This window comes from Dama dama, chromosome 5 (assembly GCF_033118175.1).
Source record: "Dama dama isolate Ldn47 chromosome 5, ASM3311817v1, whole genome shotgun sequence".
In the NCBI taxonomy this organism is placed as follows: Eukaryota; Metazoa; Chordata; class Mammalia; order Artiodactyla; family Cervidae; genus Dama; species Dama dama.
This window is the reverse complement of record NC_083685.1, coordinates 9828315-9850439: the sequence shown is the minus strand read 5'-3', so window position 1 is coordinate 9850439 and position 22125 is coordinate 9828315. Positions and strand designations below refer to the sequence as shown.

Below are 22125 nucleotides of genomic sequence, written 5' to 3'. Positions count from 1 at the left end.
ATCCAATCTTTAGAGACACAAACATGAGCAACGGACTTAACAGAGCTGCTCACTCCTTTCTTCTACTCCAGCTGGGGCCATCACTCTTTCCTCTGAGGTCCCAGAACTCCCTGGGGCTCCCTGGAGCCAGAGCCCTCCGCCCAGACGTCGATCACAGTTGCAAATCCTCAAATGAGAGGGGGATCCCGCTTTAATTTCTCACTTCCCCATTTCCACCAGATCCTTCTGGCTCTAGCCTCCAAAGGGATAAGCCTTAAATTCCAACTCTTATGGACACATTCAGACTCGGTCTGTTCACTCATCCTCTCTCAGATTCCTCCAGAACTGAGAGGGACATGTGGGTTTCCCCTGGGGCTCCTGCAGAATAAAAGGAACTCTGTCCCCGAGCCCCAGAGATGAGGGAGGTTTAATGCTGAGACCTCCTGTAATCCAACGGTTTGGGGAAGAAGGGAAGGAGCAGGAATGAAGCATCCTTGGAGGAAATATCCATTTAGTACTAAAATATCTGAGGGAGCAAGGGCTAGGGTTACTGCATCTCGAGTCCAGCAAGCATCCTACACAAAAAGGCCCAGGAACATAACTGATGCCAAATGCATAGAAGTTGAGCTTCTCCCAGGCAGTAGGGGTGTGGGAGAAAGTGCATAGGCTCTGGATGGAAGAGTCTGCATGGCCTCACTCAGCTCCACACCCACAGTCTGTGAGACTCTCCAAAATTCATCCACCTTCCCTAACCTCTGTTTTCTCTCATGAGAAATTAGGACAGGGATGACTTCTTTTCATTTATCATCCTGTCAAATTGAATATAAGAGGTTGGATGGAGGAGAAAATTATTAACAAAAGCTGTCATTGACCCAATCACAGTGCTTCTTGGAACCCTGTGGACATTTGCCAGGCTGGTGGTGAGATTTTTCCACTGAGCTTACTGAGGTCTACCTGCCATACAATGAACTGCACACATTTTAAGTGTATGGTTTGATACATTTCAAATGCATTTAATCATATGAAACAGTAGCAGTGGGATCTTTTTCATTTAGAACTTGACACTAGGGATTTCCCTGGTGGTCCAGGGGCTAAGCCTCCGAGTTCCCAGTGTAGAGGTCTGGGGTTTGATCCCTAGTCAGGGAACTAGATCCCATGTGCTGCAACTAAGACCTGGTGCAGTCAAATAAATAAATAAAAATATTTTTAAAAAAAGAAGAAGTTGACACTGGCAGTTGTGTTGTGGGAAGCAACATCAACTTAGGGAAGCACACACACACACACACACATATGGGGTCACCACTTAAAGGCAATCTAAATTTTAAAAATTAAAAAAAATTGAACACCCAATGCAGCCGAAAATAAATAAATAAAATTTAAGGGCAATGAAACTGCTTGTTGAAAAATAGCCATGGGGGCGTCCCTGGTGACTCAGGGCTAAAGGATCTACCTACCCACCCAGAAGACATGGATTGGATCCCTGATCCAGGAAGATCGCACCTGCCTCAGAGCAACCAGGCCCTCGAGCCACAACTACCAAGGCTGTGCTCTGGAGCCCGGGAGCCGAAACTTACTGAGCCCACGTGCCACAACTACTGAAGCCCGAGAACCCTAGAGCCCGTGTCCACAACAAGAGAAGCCACCGCCACGAGAAGCCTGCACACAGTGACCAGAGAGTAGCCCCTGCTCGATGCAACTAGAGAAAGCCCAGGTGCAGCAATGAAGACCCAGTGAGCCATAAATAAATATTTAGAAAAGAAAAACGGCCATGGTTCTTTCCCTGAGAAGTCAGCTTCTCTCATCCCATCCTCAGCCCCCGTTCCCAGCAGGAATTCAGAATCAGGGAGGCTCTCCAGATGAAAGCCTGCAAACAGAGCCCACCTGTCTCATTATCTGCATTCTCCCCTCCCCCCACCCCCCACAAAGCAAATGAGTAATTCCAGGGTACATACCATTTCCAGTTACTCCTGAGGTCACCTGCAATGACAGAAGAGAAAACACTATGGGTATCAGATCATGCTGTGTACTGTGGATGTGGGTCTTTGATCCCATGGGGGACTTTAGAAAAGCAGATGGGAAAACTGTCCAGTCAAAGGTCCCAAAAGATAGTGTAGAAGACAACACTGGTGAAAAAGGGACAAGCTTTTCCTGCACCATGGATCTTTCAACTCAGTACTGGTCCACCCATCGCAAAATTCTTACTCCACTGAGGAAACATTTCTGACGGGGGAAGGTCCCTGCGAGATCTCTAAACCCATGCTGCTTGTGTGAATGGCCTAGGGCACCCTGGTGGTTCAGACGATAAAGAATCTGCCCACAGTGCAGGAGACCCGGGTTCCATCCCTGTGTTGGGAAGATCCCCTGGAAAAAGAGAATGGCCACCCACTCCAGTATTCTTGCCTGGAGAATTCCACGGACAGAGGAGCCTGGTGGGCTACAGTCCACCGGTCGCAAAAGAGTCAGACACGACTGACCGACTAACATCTTCCTTTTCTTTTCTGGAATCACGGGTCATAGGTGACAGACAACGCTACCCGTTAAGGAAATTGTAAACCCCACCTCTAATGTACATGCTCGGATTTTCCTACGTGAATTCAAATGAATTAGAAGCGAAAAAGAAACCAAAAAAGCAGCACTCTTCTCTCAGACAAAGATGGGTGAACTTGGACTTCCCTGGTGGTTCAGTGGTAAAGAATCCACCTGTCAATACAGGGGACGCGGGTTTGCTCCCCGATCTGGGAAGATCCCACATACCCAGGAGCAACGAAGCCCGTGTGCCACAGCTACTGAGCCTGTGCGCCCTAGAGCCCGTTTTCTGCAACAAGAGAAGCCGCCGCCGTGAGGAGCCCGTGCACCGCAGTGAAGAGTAGCCCCTGCTCGCCGCAACTAGAGAAAGCCCGTGCACAGCAACCAAGACCCGGTGCAGCCAAATTTTAAATTTATTAATTAAAAGATGGATGAGCTTACCTTGGTGTTAGACGGGCTCTCTTCCTCTGCCCTGTCCATGGGCAACTCCTCCACCAGGCCCTCGGGGGGATCTGCAAGGACACAGAGCGACTGTCAGTCCTTGGTGACGCTGCCCAGGAATCACTCAGAGAGGTCTGCTTGATGTGGACCCCAGGTGAGAGTCTATGGCAGCGATCGGTTAACAAGCAAGCACTGGGAATTAGGGGCCGCCCTCCTTGGTGGGCGAAGAAAAGCAAAGGAGAGGAACAGGAAAGAAATGAGAAGCAGGGTGTTCAGACTAACAACAAAGCCAAATCCTGGGTTCTTATCTATCACTGTTCTGGGGGATGAAGCTCACATGAGTTACAGAGCTTGTGGTCATAATATTATTAAATATACTAAAATATCTCCCTGATTTTTTTTTCTAAAAAACAAGTCTTAACAATTTTTAAAATTTTTATTTATTTTTTGGCTGCATTGGGTCTTTATTACTGCACAAGGGCTTTCTCTCTAGTTGTGGCGAGCAGGGGCTACTCTCTAATTTTGGTGTGAGGGCTTCTCATTGCAGTGGCTTCTCTTGTTGCAGAGCACAGACTGTAGGCACACGGACTCAGCAGTTGCGGCTTGAGGGCTCTAGAGCTCAGGCTAAGTAGTTGTGGAGAACAGGCTTAGATGCCCCGTGGCATGTGGGACCTTCCCAGATCAGGGATGGAACCCGTGTCCCCTGCAGTGACAGGTGGATTTTTTACCACTAAGTCACCAGGGATGCTCTCTCCCTGATTTTTATATGGTTGGGGCCAGAGGCTGAGGAGCGACCCTAGCACTGGTAGATATTAACCTGCATTGTCTACACAGAGTCTCGGACTCTGTGGACTGACCAGGAACATGTGGCTTCTGATGGGCATTCGTGCTCACATCGGTGCCAGAGTCGGCTTAAATGCACCTATAGCTGCCCTGGCTTCCCTGGTGGCTAAGACGGTAAAGAATCTGCCCACAATGTGGGAGACCTGGGTTCGTTCGATCCCTGGGTTGGCAAGATCCCTGGAGAAGGGAATGGCAAAACACTCCAGTATTCTTGCCTGAAGAATTCTGTGGACAGAGGAACCTGGCAGGCTACAGTTCATGGGGCAAACTCGCAAAGAGTCAGACACAACTGAGTGACTCTACTTTCACTTTCATAGCTGCCCTGGGTTCTGGGGCCACCGAGGCCCCTTCTGATAATGGGCAGTGTCTGCGGCCTCTGCATGCACCGATGCGCAGACCATCTTGCCCGAAGATGGATGACCCCATGGTTGAGTGATAAGTGAAAGTCAGTGGGTTAGCTCTTCACATAGGAGCTCCTGAGCATGGGTCAGTCATCTCTGCACCTCTGTTTCTCTCTCTGAGAAGTGGGGATAGTGGGTCATTGCCCAGGCACAGTGGGGAGGGTTGAACGAGATAATGTACATAAAGTATTCAGGGCTGATGGCAATTTTTGGGAAATGTGACTCTGGCAATTGTGATGTGTAAGTGGGACGTATCTACGGGGGAAACGTATTTTTAAAAAATTTATTTATTTGGCTGCTCTGGGTCTTAGTTGCGGCATACCAGGGATCAAACCTGGGTTCACTGCATTGGGAGCATGCAGTCTTAGCCACTGGATTACCAGGGAAGTCCTGGGAAACTCGTATTTTTAACTGTACACATTGCCCACACATTCACAATTACTTCACACAGATCCTCCCCACACACACACTTCTAAAGCCCCGTGTACGCAGACCCACACGCCCTCAAGGGAACACAGCTATTCCCAGGGGGTGCAGACCTAGGCCATAGTTCCTTACTTGGGGATTCGGTCCTTACCCCATGCCCCCAATCCTCATCCCCAGCAGGAAACTGGGAACAGGGTAACTTTCCAGACCTGAGACCAGCAAGAAAGCCCCACCTTCCTTTTCCTCATTGAGTGAGTAATTCCAAAACACATACCCTTTTCATTGGTTCTTGAGACCACCTGCAGATACAAATAGAAAAGAAGATACCATGAGGGTAAGATAAGGCTTCTTTTTTTAGGAGTTTGAATTTTCTTTCCTCACCTACACACATCTTTTGTTCTCTTGGTGAATCTAGAAAACCAAATGGGAAACAGCAGTTGACTCAAGGGCACCCAAAAGCAAAAGGGGCCAAACCTACTCACACCAAAAGGCACCGACTGGCTTTTCCTAGAGAACGTGTTCCTAAAGTCCTTTTGGTTGGCAATCACAAAATTCTTGTCCAAGGAGGAGAAATGCCTCCTGTTGGAAATGCTTGCTACAGCAGGACAGATGCTGCCTTTTTTTTTTTTTTTTTTCCAGAAAGACAGAAATGTTTATTATTCATTAATCTTTTGATTGCAACTACCATAATTTTTTAGGTTTAACTTGGTAGCAAACTTGATTAATAACACTTCCAGGAGTTCGCAATTTCAAGGCTAAGGTTCCAATTAAGGTAATATGGTTATCAATTTAATATAAATGAAGCTTTTTAAGAAGGGTGAAAGCAGTCTGCCTCTTATAGGAAAATATAAATGATCCAGACTTTAGTCCTAGTAACATAAGTACACTTTAGTGCTGAAACAGTTAAAGAGAAAGATCTTAACTAAAGATCAGAAAGCACCGCTGCGTTCTTCTACATCGTGTGTGTTCTGGCCACAGCATGCTAGCGTGAGTAAGGCAGTGTGCGCAGCACGGGCGTGCAGGGTGCCGTGAGCTGCGCTGCGGGAATGCTGCCATTTTTGAATGCCCTCTTTTTATTTGATCTTATTGATATGTATTTGACTGCATCGGGTCTTAGTTGCAGCACTCAGGATCTTCTGTCACAGTGCGCTGGACTCTAGTTGTGGCACACAGGCTTAGTTGCTCTGCGGCGTGTAGGATCTTAGTTCCCCAATCAGGGATTGAACCTGCAGCCCCTGCATTGAAAGGCAGATTCGTAATCACTGGACTACCAGGGAAGTCCCTTGAATACCTCTTTGAATCAGGTGTCAGTTGCTAAGAGATCTGTGAGGGGCATTCTCCCCATCACAGAAACTGTGTAAACCATCAATAATCTTCACTGTCAGATTTTCACGGGTGAATTCAATTGAACACGAAATAAATGCACAAAGCAACATATCCATCTCAGACAAAGACAAGCGACCTTACCTTGGCATTAGATAGGGTTTCTTCCTCTGCTCTGTCATGAGGGAGCTCCTCCAAAGGGTCCTCAGGGGAGTCTGGCAGGCGGGGGTGGGGGGACACAGAGTGACTGTCAGTCATTGGTGGTGTTGCTCAGGAATTACTTGGGGAGGTTTTGTTTCCTTGGGCAGGGAGATAGGCTGCGTGGATGTGGTGGGTGAAACAAGCATGACTCAGCTGCTGCCGGGCCAACTGCCTTGGTGGACAAGGGAAGGCAAAGGAGAGGAGCAGAAAAGAAGTGAGACAGAGCCCTTGGCTTTTCAGCTGAAGGCAACCTATATCATTGTGAGATGTTCAATCTACAAATGGTACTAAACTTGATGTTATGATTCAATGACTGAGTCCCATCACTCATCCTGCCCATTTTGAAGTCCAGCTAAATTGCTATTTTTATTTTTTTGATGTGGACTGCTTTTAAAGTCTGTTTGAAGCCTATTGAATTTGCTACAATATTGCTTTTGTTTTTCATTTTGTTTTTATTTGGCTGCTAGGCATGTGGGATCTTAGCTCCTAGAGCAGGGATAGAACTCACGCCTCCTGCACTGGAAGGCGAAGTCTCAACCTCTGGACTCCTAGGCAAGTGCCCACTGCTCTACTTTTAACATCTGCCAAAACCACGCCAGCCTCCATGAATTCACATAGGCTGCTACCACATTGATATCTGTTGTTTAGAATTTTGCAGGTAATTACAAGCACACTTTTACTGAGGGACTGGATTGAATTCTAGACAAAATAATCTATTTTATCATTCGACTAATATTTCATCATAAGTATAATCAATTATAGAAGTTTTGAAAATACTGATATCCTACTATTTAACCACTACTGGACTTCCCTGGTGGTCCAGTGGATAAGACTCTGTTCTCCCAATGCAGGGGGTCCAGGTTCGATCCCTGGTCAGGGAACTAGATCCCACATGCTGCAACTAAGAGCTGGCACAGCCAAATGAAAAATAAAACAACCCCTCCCCCAGAAAACCTGTCCTAAATACTAATATCCATTAATTAAAAAAGAATAAACTCGACTGCACTGTTTCACGGAGAGACCTACTTCTGCTAATATTCAGCCATGAGCTAATATTCAAACATTAATATTTTGACTATTGTTGACATTGTTGACTATTACATGTAAACAAACCTGAGTTGTAAATACACCTTTACTTTCCTGGTCATGGCACAAATAACTTGGCAAATTTAAATTTTCATACATGAAAAACACCTTTACTTTCCTGGTCATGGCACAAATAACTTGGCAAATTTAAATTTTCATACATGAAAAAAAAAGGATATAGCTTAATATTTTCATAGCTTTCTCTTACACACAGTATACTAAATAAACTTCTATCATTATTCTGCAGTCTATTTAAAGACTGAATTTCCAAAGTACCTTCAATTGACTGGTTTGTAGGGTGCACCTTGGGGTGTGGCAGGATGCCCACTTTTCTGACCCACTGCTGGGAGTGAGGTGCGTATCTTCTTAACTGAGGATCAAGTTTCCTTTTTGTCTCCATCAGGCCAGATCCTAGGAAATGCATTCATAACAAAGAGAGCTGTTGACATCTTGCTGGAAGAAGAGCACAGGAAAGTCAGTGATAACTTATTCACAGTTTAAACCTTTGATCCCCTTATCTGACCAGCTGTCTAGCAGAGCCTCCTGAATCAAAGTTGAGCTTTAAGAAGATCTCTCAGTTTGGGGTGCACTTAAAACACTCAAGGGAGAGATTATGTGGGTAAATACCTTTAATTTTTTCTTTTGTCCTCACCATGTGGCATGTGGGATCTTAGTCCCCTGACCAGGGATTGAACCCACGCCCCTGCATTGAAAGCACAGAGTCTTAAGCACTGGACCACCATGGAAGCCCACTGGATACCTTTATTTAGATGTGGCAATATAGCAAGGCGGGACAATATAAACTGAGAGCATGGGCACTGGTTCAAATCCCTCTGGAAGCAGCCTGAACCTAGGGAGATGATGGACTGACCTCTCCCTGTGGTTCTCTGCACTGTTCTCACATAGAGCCTATAGGGCCATTGTATGAGACTTAAAATGGTTAAATACAAGGAAAGACTAAGAAAGAGTACTTCAGAAGTCCTCTTTAAGTGCTTGCTCAATAAATGTCCAGAAGAAAAAGCTAGAAACTGGGTAGGCTTGCCTCCAGAGAGAGGACTTGGATGGCTATAGGACAGGGAAGGGTGGATGTTTACTTTTCACCCTGTACATGGGAAGGGTGCTTTTGAGGCTCGTGGAGAATATATCTAAATGTTTCCCACGACTCCCCATGTCAGCCTTGTGGTGGGGACAGTGCAGGGGCTGTAGCCCACGTGGTGGTGTTGTTATTTAGTCGTTAAGTTGTGTTCGACTCTTTGTGACTCCATGGGCTGTAGCCCCCCAGTTCTCTCTGTCTATGGGATTTCCCAGGCAAGCGTACTGGTGTGGCTTGCTAGTTCACAGAACTGAAATTTAGAGATTTTAAGTGCCTCTCCAGAGTCACATGATGCATGATGGAACTGAGACAGGAATGTAGTTGGTTCCTTGAGGACGGAGATAACTGAATCTCTAAGACTTCCCAATGATGCCCTATTCGTGAACCAAGGGCTCCTCTCCCCCTCTTTTTCAAAATATCCTGCCCCAGGGTTTCTGCGGGGAGAGAGCTGATACCCCGGAGGAGGTTTTGAGCCAAAAGAATGGCTCAAACCCTGACCCAGCCCCCAACCTCTAGGATTTAATCCTTGACCCCACACATGACAGATTTCTCCAAAGGAAGCCCCTCTGAAGGACCAGGGGAAGTATAACCATGTGTTCATCCTCCCCCAGCGTCTTCACACCGTCAGCTGTCTTGCGCTGAGCCTTCCTGATGACCAGGTGACCACCCTGCGTGACCAGCGGTCTGTTTGACCCCTAAGCTGGCTCAGAACTTAGGACATTCCAAACCAACTGTCACATGATGGCTCTGCCAAGATTTAACTTCCCTTCAACGGACCAGCCTTGGATGAGCAAGGAGTTCATGCAAGTTTAACTGGGAAAGTAGCCATCTAGGCTGGTACACTGGGAATTTAATGAATTAAGTCTGTGACCCTCAATGCCTTACTGACTTAAAAAAATTTTTTTTAATTTGTTCACTTATTTTTGGCCGTTCTGGGTCTCCATTGCTGCACGGGCTTTTCTCTAGTTGTGGAGAGCAGGGCTACCCTCTAGTTGTGGTGAGGGGGGGCTCCTCATTGCCGTGGCTTCTCTTCTTGTGGAACACAGGCTCTAGGGCAGGCAGGCTTCAGTAGTTGTGACATGTGGGCTCTAGAGCACAGGCCCAGTACTTGTGGTGAATGGGCTTAGTTGCTCCAAGGCACGTAGGATCCTCCCAGATCAGGGATCGAACCCCTGTCTCCTGCATTGGCAGGTGGATTCTTTGCTATTGAGCCGCCAGGGAAGCCTCTCACTGACTACTGAGGTGAGCCGCTGTCTGAGCAGCCTGGGCTGGGGAGGGACTGAGGAAGGGCCCTGGCCTGCACTGGCTCTGATGGTTCACCCTCCCTGTTCATCCTTTCTCACCAGGATCCAGGCCCTGCAGTTTTCTCCTCCATCCCCAGACTCTGTAGAAGCAGAGAACAGACTCCCGTCTCCTCCTCCCAGAGGGACCTCTCCAGAGGCCCACCCTAGAAACCCCACCCCGGGACTATCCCTGAGGATGACTCAGGCCCTTCTAACTTCTGTCACCAAATGTTTATTTCACTAACCCCAATGGCTTTGTCCCTTCTCTCCAATCATCAAGTAAGTAAGCATAAGCATGCATGCTCAGTCGTACCATGCAACTCCATGGACTGTAGCCTAACAGTCTCCTCTGTCCATGGGACTCTCCAGGCAAGAATACTGGAGTGGGTTGCCATTTCCTTCTCTAGGGGATCTTCCCAACCCAGAGATCAAACCTGTGTCTCCTGTGTGTCCTGCATTGGCCGGTGGATTCTTTACTGCTGCACCACCACTCTCCAAGGCATCCTCCAAATAGCCAGTGATCCTGATGGAAATCCTGCCACGAAATCCCACTTTCTTTCTAAAAATCTCTGAATCTATGGGACTTCCCTGGCCATCCACTGGTTAAAACTCTGTGCTCCCAGTTTCAGGGGGCACAGGTTCGATCCATGGTGAGGCCACATTTGGCAGCCAAAAAGTGAAAAACAAACAAACAACTCAAACTCTGAATCTAGACTGCCAATGATTGGTATTGGGTTTTGGCATCACCATCCAGAAGAGTTTGGCCTGTGATTGCCCTTTTCTTATAAAGTCTATTGTGAAGATGGTATCAAAACTGATAAAAACAGGGTGGGTGTGGTCCCCCTAAATCTGTTCTCTTGAGGAATGTGTTGAAGATTGGCATTATTTCTGTCTTAAATATTTGTAAGGATTCAGGGGGGAAACACCAGGGCCAGAAGTTCGCTTTGTGAGAAAGACATTTTTGGTATTCGTTTTTCATCTGATGACTGCTTTACATATTATAGAGTACATAGATATTAAGTATACAGCTTAATGTCCTCTTGTATATATAAATGTGTATATGGAAAGTGAAAGTGAACATCTCAGTCACGTCTGATTCTTTGTGATCCCATGGACTTTATAGTCCATGGAGTTCCCTAGGCTAGAACGCTGGAGTGGTAGCCTTTCCTATCTCTAAAGAATCTTCCCAACCTAGGGGTTGAACCCAGGTCTCCCGAATGGCAGGCGGATTCTTTACCAGCTGAGCCACAAAGGAAGCCAAAGAATATTGGAGTGAGTAGCCTATCTCTTCTCCAGTGGATCTTCCTGACCCAGGAATTGAACCAGGGTCTCCTGCATTGCAGGCAGATTCTTTACCAACTGAGCTATCATGGAAGCCCCAGCGTGTGTATGGCCAACATCCAAATCAATATACAGAACTTCTGAAAGACATAGACAAGATGGTTTTCACCATTTTCCAGTCAGTAACCCCCCAGTAGGAACCCACCATTCTGACTATGATCACTGTATTTTAGATTTCTCTGATTTTGACATCAAATAAATGGAAACACAAGTCTGAACTCCTTTGTGTTTGGCTGAATATTATGTCTGAATAGTATTTGAATTCATTGAGGTTGTTATGAGAAGCAAGAGTTTATTTTGAATTGCTGGCTCAGTATATAACATGGTATGAATAAGTACAATTAGTTTACTTCCTCTGTGTTTTATGTACTATAACCCATGTCATTTCCCACAGTGGTTACTCAGAACGATTCTGCAATGAATGATTTTGTACAGGCCTACAGGTGAACATAAGCATGTCTCCTTTATGTATTTAAGGGAGAGAAGTTAGTCCAAAGATAAATAAATAAAAACATATTGTATGAGTCCACTTACATGAAATGCCCAGATTAGGCAAGTCTGTAGACACGGAACATAGATTAGTGGTGTACTGGAGGTAGGGGGAGAGGAGAAGGTTTGTATCCTGTTGATTGAAAGTAAGTGTTTAGAAAGTGTTTGGAACCAAGGTTCCAAATGGTTTACTAGCTGTAGGAGTTAGTTCCTGAGTCTTAACAACAAACTTTTAAAGATCACTTACGCAAAAGAGAAGATTCTTTTATACAGACCACCCCCACCCCAACAGGGACATTGTTCTGTGAAGTAGAATTGTGACTAGCACCATCAAACAAACCAAAAAAAGAAGTGATTTTCAAAGTGCTCAAAGTAGATGTACTCAAACTGATGGAGAGTAAAATTTGCCAAGTTGATGGTTTTAAATTAGAATGTTGATGAAGCTAAATTTCACCCTGTCCCAGGACACAGGAACATAAACATGTTTCTGTTTGAGAAAAATGAAAAATGCAAACTTGATTAACAACAAAAAGGGGCAGATGGTACAGAAGACAGCTGCTTCCCTGCAGTAAATGTAGGTGAAAATATACATTTGCAGCTGTACTTTAAATATAATATATAACTTTCTTGGAAGCCAGTCTCTTAGCATTATTTGGCACTCCATGTTTTTTTTAACCTCATTGAGTGGCATGTGGGATCTTAGTTTCCTGGCCAGGGATTGCACCTGGGTCCCCTACATTGGGAGCACAGAATCTTAACCATTGGACCACCAGGAAAGTCCCTTGACACTTGACTTCTGCTGGGGCTTTTTGAAAATGTAATCCCAAGGGCCCAAGTAAGAAAAAAAAATGGTCTAAAGGAACATGAAGGTCATGTGTGGATTTCCTGTTTTAGGTCAACATGTGAAGAAATGAATTAAGGACATGAGAGGGTGGAGGTGAGAGTAAAGCTGGCTGGGTCCTACTTCAGCTGAAAGGACAGGTCAACAATTGAGACAGACATACCCTTTGCTAAAAATAGTTGGATATTTGTTATTCAACTCAGGTTTCTGCAGGTCTACCACGTAGGGATCCTTTGGGGTGAAAATCACAACCACCTGACTCAACAAATAAACTAAAGAAAAAAACTGAAGGAAGGAAGACCTCCTTGGTAGTCCAGTGATTAAGATTGTGTTTCCAAAGTAGAGCATATGGGTTTGATCCCTGGTCATGGAACTAAGATTCCATGGTGCAACCAGAAAATAAAAATTTTTTGAAAAAGAAAGAAATTTATCAGCTTAAGTGACTGCAAAGTCTAGCTTAGGTATCTGGAGCTAGATGCTAATGTCATCCGATTTCATTTCCATCTCTGCAGTCGTCGCAAACCTCCTTTCTTCTGTGTTGGTTTTGTCAACTGAAAAAAAAATATCCACAACCTAAAAGTTGAGAGCTATGTTTCATTCAGTAGGAATTTTTAGGACTTGAAGTCCCAGAGACAGCATCTCAAGTAACCCTGAGAGAACTGCTCTGAGGAGGTGAGGGAAGGAGTCAGGTTATATAGAAGTTTTACAACAAAGGGCAGGTAGTCCGAACATCAGGAGATTATTATTAATTAAAGAAAACTAGATATCCTGAGTTAAGTAATTCTGTGTTTTTCTATGTATGGAAAGATGGAAGAGTCTGGGATCACTGAAATCATTCCTTTCATATGCATGTCAGCTATCCTGGACCAGTATACTGTGTTTTTCACATCCCTGGCTCTCTGGGGGCTCACCATAGGGAGTGGCTGAAGCCTGAGCTATCCTGGGCCAGTATTCTGTGTTTTTCATATCCCCGGCTCCTTGGGGGTTCACCATAGGGAGTGGCTGCAGCCCATAGCTGTCAGATCTCAGATATTCTTCTCCCTCCCCCAGTGCCCTTAGGGCTCATGAACTCACGCTGGAGGGCTGCAGTCGCTCATGACTGTGACATCCTTGTTTACTGATGTGGCAGGAAATATTCCATTTCTCAGTTTCATCTTCTCAGCAAATGATAAAAGATTCTGAACTATACCTGAGTCAAGGTGTAGCTCTGCCACTTACTCTGTGTAGCATTGGGCCCAACACTTAACTAAGCTGCTTCCTCATTTATTCAGCCAACATTCCTAGAACATAATATGTTACGCTTCCAGACTCTGGGATAACAGTGAGCAATGACAAATCTCTGCCCCTACAGACCTTTCATCCTAGGCGGGTGGCAGGTACTCAAAGCCAACTAAAAATTGTCACTTGCCTTCTGTGTTTACATGGATGAATTCATGAGCCACTGCAGTCAGTGACTTTCAACACACCCTGAAAGGAGTTCAGGGCAGAGATCAGGAATGAGGCACTTTGTGCTCTGGAAAAACTCATCTTCAGATAGTTAAGTATTTTTTAGGATACTTTATGAGCCCAAATCCTTGAACCTTCTTAAATCTAGAAAAACACTAAAATCATTAATAGAGACACCAGCTCCTTCTGACTCGCAGTAAACCTCTGCCAAAATGTGTGCCTGACTGCACGGATCCCTTTTTGTTAAAGTCTTATAACTGAGCTGGACCCTGTGGGGCCTTCCCAGGACAGGCCTTCCCCATATCCTCTGCTTTAGCTCCTAAGGCTTTGACTGTGTGGATCACAATAAACTGTGGAAAATTCTGAAAGAGATGGTAATACCAGACCACCTGACCTACCTCTTGAGAAACCTGTATGCAGGTCAAGAAGCAACAGTTAGAACTGGACATTGAACAACAGACTGGTTCCAAATAAGAAAAGGAGTACATCAAGACTGTATATTGTCATCCTGCTTTTTTAACTAATATGCAGAGTACATCATGAGAAATGCTGGGCTGGAGGAAGCACAAGCTGGAATCAAGATTGCCAGCAGAAATATCAATAACCTCAGATATGCAGATGACACTACCCTTATGGCAGAAAGCGAAGAAGAACTAAAGAGCCTCTTGATGAAAGTGAAAGAGGAGAGTGAAAAAAATTGGCTTAAAGCTCAACATTCAGAAAACTAAGATCATGGCATCCGGTCCCATCATTTCATGGCAAATAGATGGGAAAACAGTGGAAACAGTGGCTGACTATTTTTGGGGGCTCCAAAATCACTGAAGATGGTGACTGCAGCCATGAAATTAAAAGATGCTTACTCCTTGGAAGGAAAGTTATGACCAATCTAAACAGCATATTAAAAAGCAGAGACATTACTTTGTCAACAAAGGTCTGTCTAGTCAAGGCTATGGTTTTTCCAATAGTCATGTATGGATGTAAGAGTTGGACTATAAAGAAAGCTGAGTGCCGAAGAATTGATGCTTTTGAACTGTGGTGTTGGAGAAGACTCTTGAGAGTCCAACCAGTCCATCCTAAAGGAAATCAGTCCTGGGTGTTCATTGGAAGGACTGATGTTGAAGCTGAAACTCCAATATTTTGGCCACCTGATGAGAAGAGCTGACCCATTTGAAAAGGCCCTGATGTAGGGAAAGACTGAAGGCAGGAGGAGAAGGGGACGACAGAGGATGAGATGATTGGATGGCATCACCGACTCAATGGACATGAGTTTGGGTAAACTCCAGGAGTTGGTGATGGACAGGGAGGCCTGGCATGCTGCGGTTCATGGGGTAGCAAAGAGTCGGACACAACTGAGCGACTGGACTGAACTGAAAGTACTTAGATAATAGTATTTGATGCACACTTCTGGAATTGCACACATTTGTTTTACGGATGTGAAAACCCCCCACCAAATGGAAAATGTTAACTTCTTGATGACCATGAGCACATAGCCCCATGCCTCCTGGAGACTAAGGACTGATAAAGTCAACCCCTGTAACACTACCTGTGTTCACTCGCTATCAGCCAATCAGAGAACTGTGCATGAGCTGATCACATACCCTGAGACCCCCCTCTCCCCGCCTCCACCTCAAGCTGGCTTTTAAAAATGCTTTACTGAACCCCTTCGGGGTAGGGAGGGGCTTTTTAGGGTATAAGATATGTGTCTTCTTAAATAGCCCTGCAGTAAACCTTTCTCTGCTCCAAACTCTTGACGTTTTGATTTGTTTGGCCTCACTGTGCCCTCGGGCACACGAACTTGGACTAACAATCACATTTACACCAACTTGCCCCCTACCACTTCAGAGTGGTTCTTCAGAGTTATCTAAGAGGCTGTCTCCTGAGCTATAGTCCTTACTTTGCCCCCAAATAAAACTTAACTCACAACTGTAACATTGTGCGTTTTTTTTAGTCAAAATAACAAAGTGTAGATTAAATGTATAGGGTAAACGGGAAGGGGTTATGAGGGGATGAGAGAGGTTAAAGAGTAGGGAGAATATATACAGAAGCAGTGGGGATGTTAGCGTTTTAGAAAACCGTGTCCGGGTAAAAACTCCCTGAGAAGGTGGCATTTGTAAAATAGGAATAGTGTCTTTTCTTTTTTAGGCCTGTGGTGAAGATTTAATAAGAAAATACATGGATTCGTAAAACACCTTCCAGAGGTCCTAAATGGACCTAAGAAACCTCTATGCAAGGGGGCCAACCTGGAACTCAAAGGAAGGGGGAACGTTGGTCAGGACGGAATTGTGTTGGAAGTGGACATTGCCTTGACGCAACGGCGACCCCTGAAAATTGGGCCGGGTGGAAACGTTGGTCCTGAAGGAACGTGGATCCCCGAGGAACCTTACTGAGGGCTGAACGCTGGCGAGGGACGTACAGTTACCCTGGCAACGACGCTCTCCCGGTACGATCGAAGGTGGTACGCGGGAGGAGACGGGACGGGGCTTCCGGCGGAAGTGGCTAGCCTTCCGCCGACTGTCAGGGAAGATGCTGCGTTCAGTGTGGCTGTGGCTTTGCGTTGGACAGTGCAGCCTCCTGCTGGGACAGGCGGAGGCCCCGACCCCCGTGGAGCCTCCAGAGCGGAGCCGGCCGTATGCGGTGCTGCGCGGGCAGAACCTGGGTGAGTGGCCGCGGGCCGGCGGTCGGGTCTGCGCTTTCGTCGCTCCGGGCAGCCGGAGCCTGGCACGCGCGGTTTGGACGTGGGGGCAGTGTGAGGGCGGCCGGTGCTGGTGCAAGCCGTCTCCGAAGGCCTGGGGCTCAGCGGAAGGTTTGGTCTACTGTGGGCTTGATAGGTGCGGGTTGCATGAATGCCCTGGGTAACCCAGGTCACACTCTGGGTCCCCTCCTCTGTGACTTGTTGGGCTCGAGCTAGGCAATACGGCGCATAATATACCCCACCCCTTCTGCTTTTCTAACGGGACTGGTAGTCATAGTCATAATGATAATTGACATTTGTTGAGCATTTCCTATGTACTGTGTTGTACTAGGCACGTTATATATATGATTTTATTTGAGCCTCACAGTAGCTTAACGAGAAAGCTACGGTTTTTCAGCCCTCTTTACAGATAAGGAAAGTGAAATTCAAAGAGGTGAAGTTATTTGCCCAGGGTTACACAGCCAGCCAGGTGGATGGACTTCCCTGGCAGTCCAGTGGTTGAAACTCTGTCCTTCCACTGCAAAGGGCTCGAGTTCCAAAAAAATTTATAAATTTTATAAATAAAGGAAGTTGTGGCGGAGAACCTTAGTTTTCTGGGGCTTGAAACATCCTTTTGGGAGGATGTCATCGATATGCACACTCACATATATACATATAAGAGTACATGGCTTTGGAAGGGGCCCTGGAGCTCAAAGCTTGGCAAACTTTAAAAAGTCTTTTGCACTGAACTTCATTGGTAGGTCTGTATATCTACAACGCTGCCACGTGGTACTGTTTCTGGATTACCTTGACTCTCTATGAGTCCATTGTCATGTATCAACAACTTACTTTGTACCCAAGTATTTTGTACTTGCTCCATGGTTTCCATACATCTTGCTTAATACTTTAGAACAGGATTTCTCATCCTGGGTGCTGCTGACATGTTGGACCAGATGATTCTGTTTGAGGGGCAAGGGCAGTGGGGGGCGTGGACATACTATTTTGAGCACACACTATCTGAGCAGTCTGAGATATTTAGCAGCATCCCCAGCCTTTACCAACTAGATGCCAGGAGGACACCCCACTCCCAGTTCAGAGAATCAAAGTGTCTCCTGACACTTGCCAAATGTTCACTGAAGGCAAAATCCCCATGGTTGAGAATTTACTGCTGTTCTGTAGAACAGTACTATAAAAGGAACGGTGGCAGAGCCCTGTGAAGTCTGCCGACTGTTTGTTATCTGCAGAGATGTCTTAGAGCACTTGAGATTATTTAGAAATTTAACAGTGTGACATTGTTGCAACATCAAGCAACTCAAAACCACTTCTAGGTCTCTAAATGGGAATGCTTTCTAGGTCATGGGAGCTGCTAGTTAGTCAGTCATGCACAGTAGGGCTAGGTAGTGGCACTGGGACAGACAAGCTACAAAAACTATTCCTTTACCACAGATTGTTTGAGAGACACTCCCCTGGACAGTTCTATGCCGTGGGAATTTTTATCTCCATTTTTACAGAAGAGGAAACAGAGAGATTGTGTAACTTCTGTCAAGTCACATAGCCTGTAAGTGTAGATGGGAACCCAGACAGTCTAAACCCCAAACCATGTGTTCTTGACCGCTGTGCCGTGTTGCCTGTTTTGGTGATAATAACGGCTTTCATTTATCATGTGTTTATTATCTGTCTGGCGCTGTGTTAAGCGCTTTGCATATAAAATATGAAAAAATGTTTGCGATCTAAAATGCGATTTATTTGAGTAAGACAAATTGACACAATTGACAGTAAAAAAAAAAAATCATGATGTGGAGTTACTTTTAAATTTTCTAGTATTTTGGTTGGTTGACAAACACACACACAGAAGTATTCCAAATAAGAGTTGGAACTGCCAGGAATATTGTAGAAAAAACATTCACATTCGGTGGAAATGGACCAGATGTCCTTTGAGAGCCTTCCAAGGCTAAGATTTTAGAATTCTTTTAGAATATGTTGGCCACTTTTAATATTATATTTAAAACAATAGATTCCATGTGACAGTGTTAACTCAAGCTAAAAAACAAAGAGCAGTATTAGAATAGTTCCAAAACAGTACAAAAACATTTCACTTGAAATTTGCTGTTTAAATGACAGTCATCTTTAGGCCTCGGGAGACTCACTCTTGTGAGATGGGTTTCATTTGCCCCATGTTACAGGGTAGAAAAGGGGAAGTGACCATAAGGAAGGCCCTAAGTAGCCTTAAGGCTTCCCAGGTGGCTCAGTGGTAAAGAATCCACCTGCCAATGCAAGAGACATGGGTTTGATCCCTGGGTTGGGAAGATCCCCTTGGGATGGAAATGCCAACCCACCCCAGTATTCTTCCCTGGGAAATACCATGGAAAGATGAACCTGGCGGGCTACAGTCCATGGTGGTACAGAAGAGTCAGACACAGCTTAGTGACTAAACAACGCCACCACCAAGCAGTCTTAAAGTTCTCCCAGGTCCTGGGAAATGAAGAGTGGCAGGTTTATCCAGGCCCAAAAGGTTAGCTATCCCAGCAGATTATTGTGTACCTGACAACTTGGTGTTTACGCTCTTCTTTTTTCTTTTTTTTAAAGAAGACTTACATTCTCCAATTCTAGTCCCCTACATACCTGCTGGGAGGTTTGGTTTTGTTTAGAGCCTTTCCAAAAACGGGGTCGGGGGTGGGGGGAGCGGGGAATTGGTTTAAATGGAATAAGACAACTTTAGGTCCAATTATAGACAGAGCCTTAGAAACTCATGGGATTCAGAACTTTGAAAAGAGGGCAGGTGTTTAGGTAATGAGGGCTGTTTTGAGATAGGTTTTGTTTAACAGAGACCCTTAAACTTCCCTCTGGCCTCTTGCAGTTTTGACCCACCGTCTTGGTCAACTTCTTCATCCTTCCTCCCTCCCTCTCCAGTGAAAGGTGATCTCTCTATATGGCCACTTTTTAAATAATAACTTGGTTCAGTGAGTGTGTGGGTGGGGTAGATAAGATAGCCTCAAATTACTCATTTAAATAAAACTTCGGTCAAATCTTGTTGATTTTTTCAGAGGAACAGTAACCAGTCTGGAGACCAAGCATGGTTAGGCCCCAGGTAGAACCCAGGTTACTTAACAACACATACACGTACATTTACTTGTTAAGGTAACTTCATTTTGAGCTCCCCCCAAGGTTTTTGGGATAGACACACAAAGAGGGCTACACATCACTGCCGGCAGGTTGCTAGTTAGGGTAAATCCTGCGTCCTTATATCTAATCTTGCACTGGGAGGGTAACAACAGTAGGTTCTATTTCTCACCTAAGCAACTTAGAAATTTGTGATGTGAAATTCACTCTCAGAAACATAATAGATTTATGAAGTTGTTTCATTGCTTCTTTGACCAGAAAGCCCTTGTCAAGACTCCCCAAGAGACTGAAGCATGTTATTCTTATTGAATCTCCAATCTTTATGAATGGCTTTAAAAACATAGTTGGGCTCCCTGCTTCTGTTCTTGTCCCATATAATAGGATGGTTCTCCACGCAGCAGCCAGAGGGATCTTTTTTCTGACTAAATCAGATCATGTCCCTCTTTGGCATAATCCTCTCTTTAAGCTTCCTCGTCTACAAGGCCCTGCGTGAGCTGGCTCCATGCTTCCTCCCTGGCTTCATTCCCCATCTTTCTTCCTTCACTCTTTCCTCCCAGCCACTTTGGCCTCCTTCCTGTTCCTTGGCTTTCTGGCTTGTTCTGGCCTAAGGGGCTTTCATTTGCTGATCCTGCAGATCTTCACACCTCTTCCATTAAGGCCCCAGCTTGTATGTTCCCTCCTCACTGGCGTCCTTCACCAGCCCTCCCCCATCACCCTCACATTCCTGTTTTCCTCGCAGCACTTAAAGCTACATTCTCTCCCCACATGCACGGAGACAGTGCCAGCTCTGTCGTGGCTGGTTCTCCCACACCTGGCACGGTGCCTGGTCCCCAGTGGCATTGGGCACATCGCTGTCAGTGGACGACTTGGAGAACTTGAGCTGCCCTTGGGCGGTAACCTGTTTTCCTTTTGCAGTGTTGATGGGAACCATCTTCAGCCTCCTGCTGGTGACCGTGATCCTCATGGCATTCTGCGTCTACAAGCCCATTCGGCGCCGGTGACAGCTGAGCAAGTCCTTCCATGAGCATTTGGTAATGGAATAAGTTGTGTTGCACGCGGGTCAGTGGAGAAGCTGGAATCGGAACTTTACTGCTTGGAAGTGATCTTTGGTCTGGACAGTTGGTAAATTCTGAACAATTTAGAAAAAATATCTAGCCATTGTCTTATCCTGACGCTGGAAGGCAAGCATTGGGCCACTGAGTCTGCTTCTCAGTGTTTCTTCTTATATCTGGCTGTGCTTGTTAAAAGTAAGACCTGAAGCTCCAGGGTTCAGCGTAAAGATGGAGTGCTCAGGAGAAAGAAAACGTAACTTTGCGAGTGGTGAAAAAACCACCCTGGATAGGAAAAGTCGCTAATGTTTGAAACCGTTACGAGAAGGAAGACTTGACCTGTAGACATTCCCTACTTAAGAATCATTTGGTCAGAATGGGATAAGAATAATAACAAATGTTTTTAATTATCCTGGGTTGGCCTCGATGCCCCGTTTGCAAAGCAGTGTCCGCTGTGGGGAACGTAGGCGGTACCCCCCCACCTCACTCCTCCCGCTGCATGGAGTTCTGTGCTGATGCCTCCATTGAAGTCGGGGTCACCAGGTAGGCCTGTGACCACGGGCACCCTTGGGCTGGGAGGCTCTGGGGGTGGCTGGAAGTATAGCAGTTGGCCCATCTCAAACACGTTGACTTCCTTGTCCTGCACTTAAGCCTTCCCGCCTGTGGCCTGGAAGTCAGGGCAGCTTTTCTGACTCTGAGCAGGCGCTCTTTTCTGCCCTGGGTGGGGAGGGTGCAGGGGCGCAGCAGATGTGCATGTTCACTGTCAAGGCCAAGGGGCAGTTGGTGTGTGTTTACACAATTTAATTTCTACTTTGAAAATGCTGCTATTCATTTGCACTGTTGGTGAACTGGAACATCCCCGCGTGGAAATGATACTTTCATTCTTAACAGTATTTATTTTAAGGGTGCTAGGCTTATCTGTGTTACTAAATTAAAATGCTTACCTTGTTTTGTGCTCCATTCTAGCACAGCACTGATTTTTTTTTTTTAAAACAACCTGAACTAAATGTGAAATAACTGAAGTGGGATACTGTAACTGACTTAACAATTCTGAGTGTAACCCTAGCACTGAGCCGCTGACATGTTAACTGTTCCGTGCTTCTGAGCAAAATGTCCATTAAAACGAAAGTAAAATCTTACGTGCTGTTTTATCCTAGTCATTATTTCACAAGCATTTAAAATGCAGGGGTGTGTGTGTGTGTCTGTGTGTGTTGGAATCTGATTTAATCTCTTAAGGAGGCACTGTGAAGTGGAGCTCTAAGCTACTCAGAAAACTGAGCCCTAAGTAATCTCTCAGGCTGGGTCAGGGCCCAGAAGACCTGGATTCTTGTTCCGGCTCCAGTTACAAACAGGCTTAACTTCTCTTAGAGCCTCGGTTTTCTTATCTATAAAACAGTGATATACACACTTTATCTTTCTTTATTCTAGTGAGGATCAGATGATGTGAAAACTAACACAAACGGAAGTGGGGTCGCCACCGCTGGCCTGTGACTGGAGGGCGGAGTGTTGGGGATTCTGAGGTGCTCTTGCAGGACAGTCACATCACAGGAGCCCACATCCCCGCCT

General features: G+C 45.7%; 1 protein-coding gene and 1 non-coding gene across 2 annotated transcripts; both read left to right on the top strand.

The window, feature by feature from the left end:
- Positions 1-6948: 6948 nt before the first annotated feature.
- TRNAG-CCC (transfer RNA glycine (anticodon CCC)) lies at positions 6949-7021 on the top strand. The gene has a single exon. It is a non-coding gene; the product is annotated as a tRNA-Gly (tRNA).
- Positions 7022-16101: 9080 nt separating this feature from the next.
- On the top strand, positions 16102-21698 carry C5H12orf76 (chromosome 5 C12orf76 homolog). The gene is made up of 2 exons (XM_061141736.1): positions 16102-16375; positions 20426-21698. Exons 1-2 carry the CDS (start codon positions 16243-16245, stop codon positions 20509-20511), a joined length of 219 nt encoding a protein of 72 aa, XP_060997719.1. The 5' UTR covers positions 16102-16242; the 3' UTR covers positions 20512-21698.
- The last annotated feature ends 427 nt before the right edge of the window (positions 21699-22125 follow it).

Bases quoted from the DNA above. Each gene is read 5' to 3' on its own strand.
- C5H12orf76 (XM_061141736.1), top strand. From the start codon at position 16,243: ATGCTGCGTTCAGTGTGGCTGTGGCTTTGCGTTGGACAGTGCAGCCTC. The intron at 16,376-20,425 runs GTGAGTGGCCGC...TTCCTTTTGCAG, and splicing joins GCTGCGCGGGCAGAACCTGG to TGTTGATGGGAACCATCTTC.